The sequence below is a fragment of the Myotis nattereri genome, assembly GCF_964212035.1.
Source record: "Myotis nattereri genome assembly, chromosome: 8".
Taxonomy (NCBI): Eukaryota; Metazoa; Chordata; class Mammalia; order Chiroptera; family Vespertilionidae; genus Myotis; species Myotis nattereri.
In genome coordinates, this window is record NC_138083.1 from 39,324,381 (window position 1) to 39,340,506 (window position 16,126).

The window sequence follows — 16,126 nt, forward strand, 5'->3', positions numbered from 1 at the left end:
ACACACACACACTCCCCACACCACACACACCTCCCAGACTCCACTTCTGGCTGCCTCTGGGGCTGTGGCCCCAATCTCGGTGGGGAACCGCAGGCAGCCGTCCTCCCCCTTTCCCGCCCCCACCCCAGTTCCTTCCTCCTTTCTAGCTTCTGGTGTAACTTGCGTTTCCCCAGCCGGCTCCTTTATAGGTCCCTAGTTCCTTGCCAAGACCTTGAGGCTTTGCCAGCTCCGGAGGACGAAGACATGGCCCGGGGCCCTGACAACACACCCAGGTGGGCAGCCCTGATGGTGCTGGCTGCCCTGGGCACAGCGGTGACGGAGACCACCAACCCTGGCATCGTGGCCAGGATCACCCAGAAGGGCCTGGACTACGGTAGGCCTTCCTTCCCTCCTCTCCCACCCCCAGGAGCATTCACTGAGCACCGGCTGTGTGCAGCCCTTTAACTCCAGTGCACGGCATGCTCACAGCTCCTTCACCCATCTGTATGAAGAAACCGAGGCAAGGAGAACTGCCCGAGATCACAGGGTTGGGCAGGAGCAGAACTGGGACCGGAGTGCGGGGCCTGGAGGACTCCAAGTCCAGGGCCCGGGCCCCCAAGGCTTTCATCTTCATGGTACCCGCCTTCCCTCTATCCAAACCTCAACTCCGGCGTGTAGGCGCTTTACTTTCTTCCCCAGCTTGCTCTCATTTGCCTACAGATCACTGGCCCCGTCTTCAGCGTGGGCAGAGCTCAGGCAGCGAAGAGGCTGAGTGGGCAGGGGGAGGGGCAGCGGGAGCCTAGGGAGAGCCCTTCTTAATGGCACCTCCAGGGCAGGGCTTGGCGGCCATACTGTGCACACTGCCCATCTGGGTCCCGCAGGCCGCTCATCCAGCCCCAGATAGAGGAGTGCGGGGCAGGAAGCGGCTCCTGCTGACCCGCTCACCTCTGAGCGAGGAGCTTTAAACACGTCATCTCGTCTCATCTTCATGTCCCCCTGGGTGGGGCATACTGTTACTAGCAACGTGAACGATGAGCAAACTGAAACTTGGAGAAGGCACTGACTGGGTAGGCCAGAGGGCCGCCTGGATTTGAGCTCTGGGCTGGTCTGATGTCCCCTGGTGGAGCTGCTCGATGCTGCCTCCCAGTGGCAGAATGATGAACTGCAGACGAGTGGAGACAGACCAAGAAGGCAGACCTCAGGCCCTGGTTTCCACTGCTGCATCAGGTCCCGACTCAGGGGGACCTGGTCTCTCATCCCTGAATTCCTACCCCGGCAGAGGCCGGATACCTCTGAGTCCCCAGGGGAAAGGAGTACGGCCCTTCTCTGAACAGTGCTGGGTGGCCCTGAAGGCTCGCCAGGAGCAGAGGTTGGGCTCAGCCTTTAAACCCGGAAGTCTCCAGATTCTGTCACAGCAGCCTGCTTCCCCTTCTACTCACACCCCATGTGGAAACCACAGCGGGTTTTCTGAAATGCAGACGACCTGCTTGTGTCCCCCTCCTACTTACACTAGTCAGTGGTTCCCTAGTGCCCTCAGATGCCCTGACCCCTGGGCATGCATTCGAGACCCTTCATGACCTGGCCACTGACGACCCACAGATCCCGGCCAGCCCACACCACTCCCCCCCACCCCTCCCCCACCCCCGGTAGTGACAATGTGTGTGTGTTATTTACTTTTGACCCCCCAGAAGGCTCATCCCAGGGTACAGGCTCTGGGACCAGAAGGCCTGGATTCAAATCCTGCTTCATCATGTGTCAGCTGTGTGGCCACCTTTCTGAATTTCAGTTTTCTCATCTGAGAATTGGGGGTGACAATGGACCTACTTCCGAGGATTGTTCAGATTCAGTAACTTGATGCATGTCCAAGGCCCAGAACAGTGCGGGGCACAGAGAGGTTGATAGATGTTTTATTATTATTATTATTATTATTATTATTATTACTACTAGAGGCCCAGTGCACAAAAATTTGTGCACTCGGGGGGGAGAGGGGGGGTACCTCAGCCCGGCCTGTGCCCTCTCGCAGTCTGGGACCCCTCGGGAGATAACGACCTGCTGGCTTAGGCCTGCTCCCGGGTGGCAGAGGGCAGGCCCAATCCCTAGGTGCAGCCCCTGGTCAGGCTCAGAGCAGGGCCGATTTGGGGGTTGGGCACTGCCCCCTGTCACACTCAAGGCAGGGTCGATGGGGAGGTTGTGGCGCCACACCCTATCAAGCACAGAGCAGGGCCAATCAGGGGGTTGGGGTGCTGCCCCCTGTCACGCACAGAGCAGGGCCGATCAGGGGGTTGGGAGCTCCCCCCTGTCATGCACAGAGCAGGGCCCATCAGGGGGTTGGGAGCTCCCCCCTGTCACCCACAGAGCAGGGCCCATCAAGGGGTTGGGTAGCTCCCCCCTGTCACCCACAGAGCAGGGCCCATCAAGGGGTTGGGGAGCTCCCCCCTGTCACCCACAGAGCAGGGCCCATCAGGGGGTTGGGGAGCTCCCCCCTGTCACCCACAGAGCATGGCCCATCAAGGGGTTGGGGAGCTCCCCCCTGTCACCCACAGAGCAGGGCCCATCAGGGGGTTGGGGAACTCCCCCCTGTCACGCACAGAGCAGGGCCCATCAGGGGGTTGGGGAGCTCCCCCCTGTCATGCACAGAGCAGGGCCCATCAGGGGGTTGAGGAGCTCCCCCCCATCACTCACAGAGCAGGGCCGATAGGGGAGTTGGCCCACCGCCCCCTGTCACACACAGAGCAGGGCGGATCAGGGGGTTGGGGTGCCACCACTGTCACACTCAGGGCAGGGCCAATGGGGAAGTTATGGCTCTACCCCATCACACACAGAGCAGGGCCCGTGGGGTGGGGGGTTGGGGCGCCGCACCCTGTCACACACAGAGCCGCAGTGTGATCAGGGGGTTGGGGAGCTCCCCCCTATCAGGCACAGAGCAGGGCCGATCAGGGGGTTGGGGCGCCTTCCCCTGTCACGAACAGAGCAGGGCCAATAGGGAGGTTGTGGCCCAGCCCCCTGTCACACACAGAGCTGAAGGGCGATCAGGGGGTTTGGGCGCTGCCCCCTGTCATGCTGATCCCGGTGCCGGGAGGCATATTACTCTTTTACTATATAGAATAGAGGCCTGGTGCATGGCTGGGGGCCGGCTGGTTTGCCCTGAAGGGTGTCCTGGATCAGGGTGGGGGTCCCCACTGGGGTGCCTGGCCAGTCTGGGTGAGGGGATGATGGCTCTTTGCAGCTGGTCACACACCCTTCAGGGTGGGGGTCCCCACTGGGGTGCCTGGCCAGTCTGGGTGAGGGGCTGAGGGCTGTTTTCAGGCTGGGACTGAAACTCCCAACTGCTCCTTTCTTTTCTTTTCTTTTTCTTATTCTGGGCCAGCTTTAGCTCTGAGGCTTGGCTCCAGCTCTGAGGCCTCAGCTGCTGAAAACAAGTATCTGGTTTGTTTCGGTTCTATAATCGAAACTCTGTATCAACTCCAGCTCTGAGATCCCAGCTCTCTGAAAGCTGGTTTCTGGGGTTTTGTTTAGCTTCTATATTTGTTACACTGTTTCTTAAACTGCAAGCTCAGAGGCCGGCAAGGCAGGCGGGGAACGTTGGTTTCCTCCATCACTGACGCAGGCAAGCCTCATGTTCACTTCCAGCTGCCTGGCTGCCTGCCGCCATCTTGGCTGGCAGTTAATTTGCATATCGCCCTGATTAGCCAATGGGAAGGGTAGCGGTCGTACGCCAATTACCATGTTTCTCTTTTATTAGATAGGATTATTATTATTATTATTATTATTAATTTATTAACTAGTTCTTGGAAAGCACAAAGCCTGGGATCCCTCATTTTACAAATTACTCCTTCTCACGTATTGTTTGCCTTTTTATTGGTTCTTTGACCAAGCAACAGGATTGGCACATGCAGAGACCCTATAGAGACATAGTCCAAAAGCCAGAGAGATGGATACCTGTGAGGGCACAGCACAAAGCTAGGCACAGAGTATATATGCAATCAATACCCATAGGAGGCATGACTGGGTGTTTAGGGGTGATACTTTAGATCAGGGGTTGGCAAACCACAGCCTGCAGGCCAAATCTGGGCCACCGCAATTTTTAAAATATGTTTTTATTGATTTCAGAGAGGTGGGGAGAGGGAGAGAAAGACAGAAACATCAATGATGAGAGAGAATCATTGATTGGCTGCCTCCTGCACGCCCCACACTGGGGACTGAGCCCGCAATCCAGGCATGTGCCCTTGACTGGAATCGAACCCGGGACCCTTCAGTCTGCAAACTGATGCTCTATCCACTGAGACAAACCAGCTAGGGCCCACCACATGTTTTTGTGTGGCCTAAGAACTAAAAATGACGTTTACATTTTTAAACATTGAAAAAAGCCAAAGGAAGAATAATATCTCACAACATGTGAAAATTATACAACATTGAAATTTCAACGTCCATAAAGTTGTATTGGAACACAGCCACACTCATCATTTCCATATTGTCCATGGCTGCTTTGGGCCAATAGGAGCAGAGTTGAGTGGTTATGACAGAGACAGTAATAGCCACAGAGCCAAAAATATCCACTCTCTGGCCCTTTACAGAAAACTGTAGCTTTAGACCTTTTCAATCCCACTGTCCTGCGATGGACAGGGGCCCAGGCTCCCAGGCTGTGCCCCTGACAATAACTCCTGCTCTCTTCCCTCAGCCCGCCAGCAGGGAGTGGCCACGCTGCAGAAGGAGCTGGAGAAGATGGAGGTTCCCTCTTTCTCAGGGAGCTTTAAGATCAAGTTCCTGGGGAAAGGGGACTATAGCTTCTACAGGTGAGGCCCGTCGAGCTCAATCGTCAGTAGCAGGACTTGGTAGTGTTCCGGGGCCACCAAAGCCTAGGATCGCAGGGCCACAAACTCCTAAACTCAGAGTGGAGTCCCCCAAGCTTCCGCCATAAAAACTGTCTTCCAGGAGCTCACCATGACTCCCCGGGGGACGTGTCACGAACCCCAACACTCTGTGGTAGGCCCCTATATCAATTAGGATTTGTGGGGAGAGGGTTTAAGGACAGAGAACCTAATCCAATAGGACCTAAGCAGAAATTACTGGCTCACATGGCTGAGAGGTCCCTGGAGTAGTCTAGCTTCAGGTCAGCTGGAGGCGGACTCAAATGTCCTTGCACCTGTTTCTCTCTGGCCACCCCTGGGCATCACTTCCATGGGCAGGTCTAACTCTCAGGCAGGTGTCTTCTCCAAGAGGCAAGGTGAAGTCCTGCAAGTCCTGGGGAAGGAGAGTCCCTTCTCCTGGCAACTCAAGCAAAAACCCTGATTTTCACTCTGGTGTATCTCAGGTTATGTACAGACTCCTGAACCACGCATCGTGGTCTGAGGAATAGAATCTGCTAATTAGCTTATGCCCAGTTCCTAAGCGTCACCCCCCTGAAGATGGAGGCAAAGTCAGCTTTCTTTGGAGCAGCACAGAAAAGTTAAATGACAGCTCTGTTAACGCAATAAGGGGGTATGGGTGCTGGTGGAAGACCCACAATGTTCTGTAGAGAATTTTATACACCTATTCATTCAACAAATATTTTTTTAAATATATTTTTATTGATTTCAGAGAGGAAGGGAGAGGGAGAGAGAGATAGAAACATCAATAACGAGAGTCATTGATCGGCTGCCTCCTGCACGCCCCCTACTGGGGATCGAGCCTGAAACTCAAGCATGTGCCCTTGACTGGAATCGAACCTGGGACCTTCCAGTCCGCAGTCCAACAGTCTATCCACTGAGCCAAACCAGCTAGGGCTCAACAAATATTTTGGAGCACTTACTATGTGTCTGACACAGTAGGCTTTGCTAAAATAGTGAAAAAAGACAGACACATTTCATCCCTTCACAGAACTTGCAGTAAATTGGATAACATTTAACTTTATTGATCGTCACGCACCATGCAAGACAGAATTTATTGTGCCCATTTTACAAATGAGGAAACTGAGGCTCAAGGATGATTAAGTGACCTGCCCAGGGTTACATAATAGTACATGTAAGAGCAGGATTCAAATACAGATTTGTCTGACTTCAAAGCTTAGCCACCCTGCCCAGTGCCCAGGGTTCCCAGGGCTGCTTTCATAGCGTCTGGGTTGGGTGGGGTGGATGGGGTGTAGGGCTTGGGTGGGAAGGATGATTCTACATGAACCCTTGGCTGAGTCCTTGTGTGGGCTCCCCGAAGGCTAACAAACATTTCTTCTTCGCAGCCTGGTTATCCGTGAAGTCCAGCTGCCCAGTTCCCAGATAAGACTGTTGCCCAACGAGGGCCTGGCTCTCTCCGTGACAGATGCCAGTGTCAAGATCAGCGGGAAATGGAAGGCACGCAAGAATTTCATGTGCGTTTCCAAGCCTGGGGTTGTTAAGTGTGTGGGTAAGCTCTTAGCGACACTTGGAAGGGATGAGAACCAGGATCTCAGGAATACCCAGTTTTTGCCTTGCCCATCACCACTTGTCCTCTTGGGGTTCCTGGGGGAATTTTTCACAGAAGATTCAACATAACCCTCGTTTGGTAACTGAACATGTGTCCTCATCTCAATGCAGGACACTGCCAAGGCTGAGTTAGTGCATGTGGCTTAGGATGGAAGGTGAAGTTACCCCTTTAACAGTTAGCTATTGCCGTGTAACAAACATTGCTATCTCAGTGGCTTAAAACAAGTCATATATTATCACTTGCACATCTATGTGTTGGCTGGGGTTCCCCTATCTAGGTTGGGCTTAGCTGAGGCGGCTCTTCTCCACTTGTACCTCTTCCTCCTCTCAGGGCCAATGGACTACCCAGAGCATGTTCTTGGCGATGCAAAAAGACAACAGGAAACATGCAGTTTCCCTTAAAGTCTAGACTCAGAACTGGCCCACGGTCACTTCTACTCATATGCCATTGGCCAAAGCAAGTCACAGGACTATACGGGTCAAGTGCATGGATGCACATCCCTCCACCCCCGCGCCCCAACACACACCATAGGCAATGGGGAGGGTTCAGATGCAGGAAGGGGTAAAACATTCGGGCAAATCAACCAAACTATACCCTGAATCTAACTAAATATTGGACTCTCACCACATTAGTGACCCTGTCCACTAATGATGGCTCAGACTCACTGTCACTTTAGCAACTTCTCTCCTTTGTGGGGAATCCAGGGAGGAAATGGAGGAGAAGAGTGTGAATCTGCCCTCCCTTACAAGGACCACTGGGTCTGTCCGTTCCCTACAGCAAGAATGGCTGAGGCCTTCACTTGGGCTCTTTTATAGCTATTATTTCACTTCCTGATCTCACACACACACACACACACACACACACACACACACACGCACAGAGTAATATTTCATTACTTTGTAGAAGAGTTGACTTCATTCATGTCCACCGTCTTATCCAAAACTCATCCCCAAGGGAGGCGTTATGAACTCCGCTAAGGAACAAGAACGTTCATTGATTAAAGTTATTGACCCCAGACAACCAGCTTTTTAGTGGCAAAGCTGGTGTCCCACTGCTGCTGCAGGCTCCGGATGAGGCAACGGAAGCTCAGAGAGGGGAAGAAATACTCCCCATGCTACACAGCATGGGCAGAGGCTGAGGCAGTGGGTGAGAGCAGGGTTCTGCCCGGCGGACATGGGTGGAAACTTCAGGGTGGACTCCAGCTTTCACTCAGCTGCGGTGTGACCGTGAGCACGCTGCCTCCCTCTCTGAACCTGGAGTGGGGGTAATAGCAAAACCTACCTTCTAGCATCGGCCTGGAGTTCAAAGTGCGTGCTCCAAGCCTTCTCTTTGTCTCCTTTCAGCAAAACCAGCGGCAACTTTGATCTCAGTGTGGAAGGCGTCTCCATTTCGGCTGGTCTGAACCTGAGCTGTGACCCCGCTTCAGGCCACTCCATCGTCACCTGCTCCGGCTGCAGCAACCACATTGACAGCATCCACGTGCACGTCTCAGGCAGCCACCTGGGGTATGGCCTCCTGGGGCTGTGGGTGGCAGGGGGACGTCAAGGAGGACTGTCCTAATCATCCCTGAGTTTAGAAAACATGCCCTGAGTGTCACCTCCCTGCCAGGCCTTGTTTAGAGACCTCGGGTGTAGGGGAGAGGACAGGAGCCCTCTGAGGGAGCAGACACCGTCCCTGCCCCCGGGGGGCACTTGCTCACTCAGCATGCATTCAGCAGACTTGCTGAGCTCACGCTATTGCCCCAGGCTCTGTGCCCACCGCTGGATGTGCAGCGCGTTATACAATCCTCACCACAAAGCTGCAGGCAGGTAGCCAGCCAGCCAGCCAGTCAACACATATCTGCTAAGAATCCTGTGCACCAGGCTTCTGCAATGTGCTCAAGAAACAGCAGTGGCCAATACCAATGTAGCAATAGCCAACTAGCTAGCAGCGATTGGAAGCTCACCGTAGTTGGCGCTGTTTGAAGCACCTGCATCCCCTCATTCAGTCCACACAATGACACTGAGGTTAATCCATTTTCAGGGGCGACAACCCAGGCTCAGAAAGGATAGGAAATAACCTGAGTTTTCATACCTAGTGATGATTGAGAAGGGATTCAGCCCAAGACTCTCTGGCCCCAGATTCTTAGCCACACAGTCCCTGTTCTCTTGAAGCCTCCAGCCCAGTGGGGAAGACAAACATTAATCAGATCATTACATTAATGAGTAGCTCACAGAGAATTGCAAAAAGAATTGAGGGAAAAAAAAAGAGGTACAGAGTGAGCAAACACATGGAACAGGAGGATCTGACTAGTCTGGGGGTTGGCCAGTCCTTCCTTGGTGAAATGACATTTGAGTTGAGATGAAAAGAATAAGTAGGAGTTAATGAGGTCATTGCTGGGGACAGGGATGTGTTAGCAGAGAGAACAGCACGTGCGAAGGCCCTGGAGTAGGAGGAAGCACAGGACACAAGAGGATCTGGCAGAGCCCTGTGGCTGGAGTGCAGAGGGGAAGGGGAGTGGCCAGGAATGAGGCTGAGACAGGGCAGGGGCCTGGCCACGCCCCTATTGAGGAAATAACCTTATCAACAGGCCCCTGCCCACAGGGGCAGAGGTGTGTAATGGGTGAGTGCATCCCAGGGACCAGGGTGCCTATGCCTTATGGAGCGGGGAGAAAGGCTTCCCAGATGAGGCAACCTTCTCGGGGCGGCCCAGGGACACCTGGGAAGCCTCATGTATGTCCCACATGTCAATCTCCAGGTGGCTGATCCAACTCTTCCACAAAAAAATCGAGTCTTCGCTCCAAAAGGCCTTGAACGACAAGGTAGGAGGGGCTCCGGTCAGAGCGGGAGGGGCCCTCCGTGTCCACACACTTCATGCATCACTGGACACTTCTGCCCTCACCAGACTCCCTGCAGTCCTTCCAGCCCTGTGAAACCACAACTCCAGCTCTAAAAACCAGGCATGTCTCTTTTTCTGAGGAGCCCAGTGAGAGGCAAAGAAAGGGTCATCGCCCCCACCCACAGCAAACCGCCACCTCGGCGTGAATTACCTCTGTTCTCCCCCAACATTCGTCCCTGCAAAGAAACTGCCATCCTCTCCCCACCAGCCCTCTCTTCTCTTAGCCCTCTGGTCTCCTTCCCCATCCCCAGACCACTCCAAACCCCCTTCCTGGTGTTTCCCCGCCGAAAGATGTGCAATTGCTGAGGTGGCCAAGCTATTCTCTGAGGCTGGAACTGGTATGGACGGCAGGCACTGGCCAGTCCTCCAAACCTGCCTTCACCCCAATTCTCCTGGCCCCACACAACTTCTACAGCAGAGAAAGGGGCCCTTCATTGGGCTGGTTTTCCATTAATAAGCCATCAGCTTGCAGGACACCCCAAGCCTGTTGCACAAGCCAAGTAAGCTGGGCTTCAGGGCACTGGAGAGCCAGGGAAGGTTCCAGGCCAGGCTACCTGCCTGACCTGTGCTTTAGAACAACCTCTCTGACTGCGTGGGAATGGCTGGAGAGGCCAGAGTGGGGCAGGAATTTCGGGGAGGCTGAGGAGGCTGTGCAGTCTTCAGGTAGGAGACGTTGGTTTCTCAGTCCAAGGCATGACAATGAGATCATTTACCTGAAGGAACGGTCAAAAGTTGTGTTTTGTTTTGTTTTTTTAAATCAATGCATGGTTACCAAAATATGTAACCATGAATTATACAATGGCTTTTAGAGTCAAACTTTTTGGGTTTTAATTCTGGCTCTAAGGCTGGACGAGGTGTATGAACTTGAGCAAAGTACTTGACCTTTCTGAGCCTCAGTTTCACCATCTGTAAAAAACCTTCTTCAGAAAGGAAGCAAGGATTACTGAGACAATGCAGGCAGTGTGCTTCCCACCAGCCTTGCAGACCCATCGTTCAACTCTCTTTGCAATTAAGTGATAGTATGAGGGGAGTGTTGGCATGTATTCAATATTCAGAACTGTTAAAACAGATTATTTCTTGGTAACACCTTTAGAGTGGCCCCTTGATAGCAGCCAAGCTCAAAAGCAATAATACTGCTGCTGCTGGTGAAGATGATAGTGGGGAAGATGGTGATAGTGAAGATGGTGGTAAAGATGGTGGAGGTGAAGGTGGTGGTGGTGAAGGTGGTGGTGGTGATGAAGGTGGTGGTGGTGATGGTGAAGGTGGTTGGTGGTGAAGGTGGTGGTGGTGATGAAGGTGGTGGTGGTGAAGGTGGTGGTGGTAAAGGTGGTGGTGGTGGTGAAGGTGGTGGTGGTGAAGGTGGTGGTGATGAAGGTGGTGGTGGTGAAGGTGGTGGTGGTGGTGACGGTGGTGGTGGTGGTGGTGAAGGTGGTGGTGATGAAGGTGGTGGTGGTGGTGACGGTGGTGGTGGTGAAGGTGGTGGTGGTGAAGGTGGTGGTGATGAAGGTGGTGGTGGTGGTGAAGGTGGTGGTGATGAAGGTGGTGGTGGTGAAGGTGGTGGTGGTGGTGACGGTGGTGGTGGTGGTGACGGTGGTGGTGGTGGTGGTGGTGAAGGTGATGGTGGTGAAGGTGGTGGTGGTGAAGGTGGTGGTGGTGAAGGTGATGGTGGTAAAGGCGGTGGTGGTGAAGGTGAAGGTGGTGGTGGTGAAGGTGAAGGTGGTGGTGGTGAGGAGGATGGCCTACATAGGCAGCGTGCTTTCAATGGGCTTGGAACTATGCAGAGAACTCTGTACAAGAATTAGCATTTAATCCATACAAAATCCTTACAAGGGCGTGTATGTCATGATTATCCCATTTTAGAGATGAGTAAACTGAGACACACAGAGAAGAAGTGATAGTGTGGAATGCAAGTCCAAGCCACCCCACTTCAGAGGCAAAGTTCTTAATCATAACAAGAGATTGTTTAGAAGAGGATACTGGCCTGAATGAATGGACAGATGGATGAAAGAATAAAGGAGGGGCCAGGGTGTCCATGATGCCAGGAAGGGCTGGAAAGGGGGAAGAGTGAGCTGGGGAATGGAATTCCAAGAAATCCAGAGTGAAGGGTGGTACAGGAGGGAAGAACAAGTCTATGTCAGGTTTGGGAGTGGGGGTGGAGCCAGGGAAGAGGGGCAGCAGCAGGGAGCCAGGCTGCAGCTGTGATGTGATTTGCTATGGTTTGGAGCCATCTGGAGGCACATGGGCAAGCAGCACTGGAAGCCAGCAGCCTTGGGCAAGCAGCCCAGGTGTCCAGCCGGCCCCAGTTACCAGATTTGCTGTCCTTCCCACCCCTGGGCCACTTGGAGAAGAGGCACAGGTTCCTCCAAGAATGACGTTCCAAGTCCTCTTGGGACACGCAGAGTCTTAGGCGATAGAAACACACTTCAGGAAACCAAGTTTCCTCCCTCCTTTATCCCTTTCCTTTTCCCTCCTGATTCCCTCCCACCTTGCCCAGATAAAATAATTTGATTGACTAAGGCAGCGGTTCTCAACCTGTGGGTCGCGACCCCTTTGGCGGTCAAACGATCCTTTCACAGGGGTCGCCTAAGACCATCGGAAAACACATATATAATTACATATTGTTTTTGTGATTAATCACTATACTTTAATTATGTTCAATTTGTAACAATGAAATTGGGGGTCACCACAACATGAGGAACCGTATTAAAGGGTCGCGGCATTAGGAAGGTTGAGAACCACTGGACTAAGGGGAAGAAGGGGAGTGTGAATGCACTCCGGACAGATGGCGGTGGGGACAGACCTGAGGAGGAGTAAGAACCTGAGGGGCTTGGCTGGGACAAGGTGGCCTTGGGGACCTGTGGCCAGGAGGCAGCTGGGCCCTCAGGCTGGGCCCTCAGGCTGGCGCTCCGGGGAGAGGTGTGGGCAGCTCACCCTAGACTTGGCCACATGCTGGGAGCAGGGAGGAGGTGACTGCTTGGGTCCCCTGCCCCAGGCAGGTGCTGAGACAGAGATTCGGGTGCAAGACATTAATTGGGAGGGGACCCCAGGCAGAACAGCGAGGGGGAAGAAGGGGCTGGGGCATTCTGAGTGGGCTAGCGCTGGGGTTGGGGACACTGGGGCTCAGTCCTGTGGGCGATTCTCAGGAACCATGGGGCACACACCTCAGAACTGCCCCTAAGGGGAGAGGAAGCTGGGGTATTTAGCCACCAACCCTCAGACCTCTTTGGTTGGGGCTGTTTCTGGCACTGTGACTCCTTGGCGCTTGGGAGCAAGGCCAGGAGAGTTGCGGGGTGTGGGGAGCTGTTCACACAGGTGCAGGGGACGCGGTGGGCCTAGCAGGGGCCTGGGTGCGCCTGGCAGGGCTCCGGGGAACCTGTGAGCGGACACAGGGAGCCCAGGAGGACGGAGCTCCGATATGCAAGAGGGAAGAGGAGCTCACAGGGTGTCCGGGGAAGAGCGAGGGAAGGGACAGGCGGAGAGCGGGGGGAGTCCTGGGTCCTGGGACGCTAGGAGGGCATTTCTGGGAGACAGTGGCTCACCTGCCAGGGGCTGCCCAACAGTCAAGAAAGGCGAGAACCAGGGAGACTGAGGCAAAAGTCACCAGATACTTGGGGCAAATCCCAAACGTGAAGGTGGGGGCTCATCTGACCCCAGCCCGCCCCCAGCCCCTATGCCTTCAGTTAGGGAAGCCCGAGACTTTTATCCTGTTTCCAGCTATGTCTGGCTTGGAAATAAAGAGCCCCAAATATGATGTCATAAAGCAACTGCAACTTTATATAATCCTCACAGGTCAGGGAATCAACAGGCTCGGCAAGGCGGCTTAGCTCGTCTCTCCTCCTTGCTGACTGGGTCCCATCAGGGGAGACTCAAAGCTCAGGGCTTGGTGCCTGGGCTGGAGACCCTTGAAGGCTCCGCTCAGCTGGGACTGCTGAGCCGAGCAACTACCCGTGGCCTCTCCATGCAGCTAAACAGCATGTCCCTGGGTTCCCGGAGGAAGCGACCAGAGAGGCAGCATTTCAAGAGGCCAAAGTGGAAGCTGCACAGCCGTTTATGGCTGGTTTCTGAAGTTACACAATGTCACTTCTGCTACCACGCCCCCCCCCCCCCCCCAGATTCCAGCGGGGAGTTCACAGATCCCACCTCCTGATGGGGGGTGGCAAGAATGGAAAATAGAAGCTGTCACGCTCCATTTTACAGATGGGAAAATACAGGTCTAGAGAAATGAAGTTACTCCCTCGGTGGCAAAATCAGCATGTGACCTAGGACTTTTCTGACTTGTGCTTATTTCCTTGAGAGTCATGTGAGGGGCAGGGAGGTCAGGGAGTGTCCATCTGGCCACACTCAGCAAAGGTGAGTGTGCCCAGGCTTGAGCAGAGGTCTGTCCCCTGCTCCCAGAAGCACAGACCGGAGAAGGCTGACACTGAGCGCCTCCTGTTTCTCACCACTCATTCCACAAAGGATCTGAGGCAGCAAAAACAAATGGATAAATACAAACAAACAAAAAGTCCCACGTTAAAATAGAGAAAACATAAATACCCAATAAGAAAGTTCCACACTTGAGTAGTCAATAAAATGCGGACATGCAGGTCATCCAGTCATATACAGTTACTATTTCCAAGCTACATGGTGGACTCTGAGCTTCCTGGTGGCCAAAGAGAAAAGGGAAACTGGATTAGTTACATGATTTTCAAGGAAGCATTCCAGGAAAGCAAGGCATGTCCAGATCATTATTCTCAAAGAACGTTTTTACACTATGGGAAGTCCTCCCTGATCACTTCTTTTGTTCTCGCCAGATCTGCCAGGTAGTGACCAAGTCTGTGTCCTCCAAGCTGGAACCTTTTTTCCAGACAATGCCAGGTGAGTGCTAGATGGGGTCGAGGAGACCGAGGTAGAAGGGGTTGAGGGGTAGGGAGACAGGAAGAATGTGATGGAGCCTGGGCCTGGGTGTGAAGGGGCAGAACAGATTAATTTCACATGGCTATTGACACTGGGTCCCTATTGGGCCAGGTCCTGGGGCAAGTCCAGAAGGGAGGTGGAAAAACACCCACTCATTCTCCTATCCCCACAACCAAACGCCCCCAGCTCTCTGAGGCCAGACACACATACTGTCCTGAGATCTGAGACTGATCACTTTGCCTCTCTGGGCCTTAGTTTCCGTATCTTTAAAACAGAGACAATTCTGTCTGTCCCCAAGTGCTTGGCAAACTGTGAAGAGCCACAGTAGGTGGGGGAGGACTCCCCTGGCCGAGTGCTCACCGTGTGCCTTGCACCCTGTAGAATTGTCTCTCCATGTCCTCACCACACCCCACTGAGTTTGCATTACCTCCCAATTTTACCACGAGGAAACTGAGACTCAGAAAGGAGCCGTGACTTGCCCTGGACTCCCTCCCTGGAAGCCTGGTGTGGCAGACACATGGTTTATGCCCACTGATGATGCTTTACCTTGCTCCAGGCACCACCCAGCCCCTCCAGGGACAGAGCCCATCATGGGGATGTTCAGTGCAGTTGCAATGCCCAAGGATTGGCCTCGCCAGGCAGGAAAAATATGTTGGGTTTGAGTCCCAGTTCCGTGCCATCTTGCCTTGGACAGGCTGCCATTTCTGAGCCTCTAACATAGGAAGAACGGGCTAAAGGAGAGACCGGTGTTTATTTAATTTGTACTGTTTGCTGCTGGGAAACAGAGAAACCTTTCAGACCTGAGCCAGCCGGGGCTCAGCCTGGGATATTATTGATGCTAATATCGGTGCCTTCTGGTGTTTGAGCCCCAACATGTACAGGGCACAGGGCATGTACCTTCTTCTCATTTAGTCCTCAGCACCATGAGCCACTGCTATCACCCCACTCTACAAATGACAAAAAGTGACTCAGAGAAGCAACAGGACATGGCCAGGGTCTTATAGAGTTTGATGCAAGCCCAAGTCTCTCTGCTCCTTTACCCTGTGTTTTAGCTTCATAGAGGGGCTGTTGGAAGAAGGGGGGAAGATGATGGCTGTGAATGTGGGGTGTGGATTCATTTTCTTTTAAAGGGAGCTCTGGGTGGGCTCCCTGGAGGAGGTGGAAACGGAACAAGCACTACAGTTCTTAATTCAACTTTAGGGGATACTGACCCTGCATCAAAGGCCCCAAAGACACTGCCATAGGGAGCCAGCTCATGGTCCGTCTTCTTTCCCTCTAGTGACAGCCAAAATAGATAATGTGGCCGGGATCGATTACTCACTGTTGGCACCACCGACAGCCACGACTGAGACCCTGGATGGGCAGCTGAAGGTGAGACTTATACCAACAATCATATACCCTCACTCCTGGGGCTCCCCATCATCCTGGGAAACAAAGACTCCACCCTTTCCTCTCTTCCTCAACCACCTGCACCCGAATCTTCTTCCTGCTCAGGCACACGGTCCTCCTGTCATTCCTGGAACACACTCGGCCTGCTCTATCCCTGGTCTTGGTCCTGGCCACTCCTTCTGCCCAGAGACCCCCCCGGCTCTCCCTTCCTTCCTTCAAGTCTCTACTCAAATACCCTCTCTCCCTGGAGACACCTCCTCAGACCAGTGTCACTAAATAGCTCCTCCTCCTGCCCCATATCTGCTTTATTTCTCTCAGCAGCATTTATTACTAACACGCACGTACAAACACACACAGTCACTCACTTGGATTGAAAGAGAAGGGGCTGTGACTGCTTTGTTCTTTACTGTATGTGCAGCACCTAGAACTGTGCTTGGCATATAGTAGGTGCTCAATAAATGTTTATTGAATGGGTGGATGCTGTGGAAGACACCCATTGATGTTCTCTCACATTGTTGTTCCCTCTCTCCCTGTCTCTCTCCCCTTCCT

General features: G+C 53.4%; 1 protein-coding gene across 1 annotated transcript in view; it reads left to right on the forward strand.

Annotated features, from left to right (window-relative positions):
• The first annotated feature begins 219 nt into the window (after positions 1 to 219).
• The window catches only part of BPI (bactericidal permeability increasing protein), a 31,711-nt gene continuing 15,804 nt past the window's right edge, over positions 220 to 16,126 (forward strand). Inside the window, exons 1-7 of the mRNA XM_081097538.1 lie at positions 220 to 373; positions 4,658 to 4,772; positions 6,191 to 6,319; positions 7,758 to 7,919; positions 9,152 to 9,215; positions 14,086 to 14,149; positions 15,468 to 15,559. Coding sequence (XP_080953664.1) covers positions 244 to 373; positions 4,658 to 4,772; positions 6,191 to 6,319; positions 7,758 to 7,919; positions 9,152 to 9,215; positions 14,086 to 14,149; positions 15,468 to 15,559 — 756 coding nt within the window. The 5' untranslated portion in view covers positions 220 to 243. The remainder of the gene's footprint in view (positions 374 to 4,657; positions 4,773 to 6,190; positions 6,320 to 7,757; positions 7,920 to 9,151; positions 9,216 to 14,085; positions 14,150 to 15,467; positions 15,560 to 16,126) is intronic.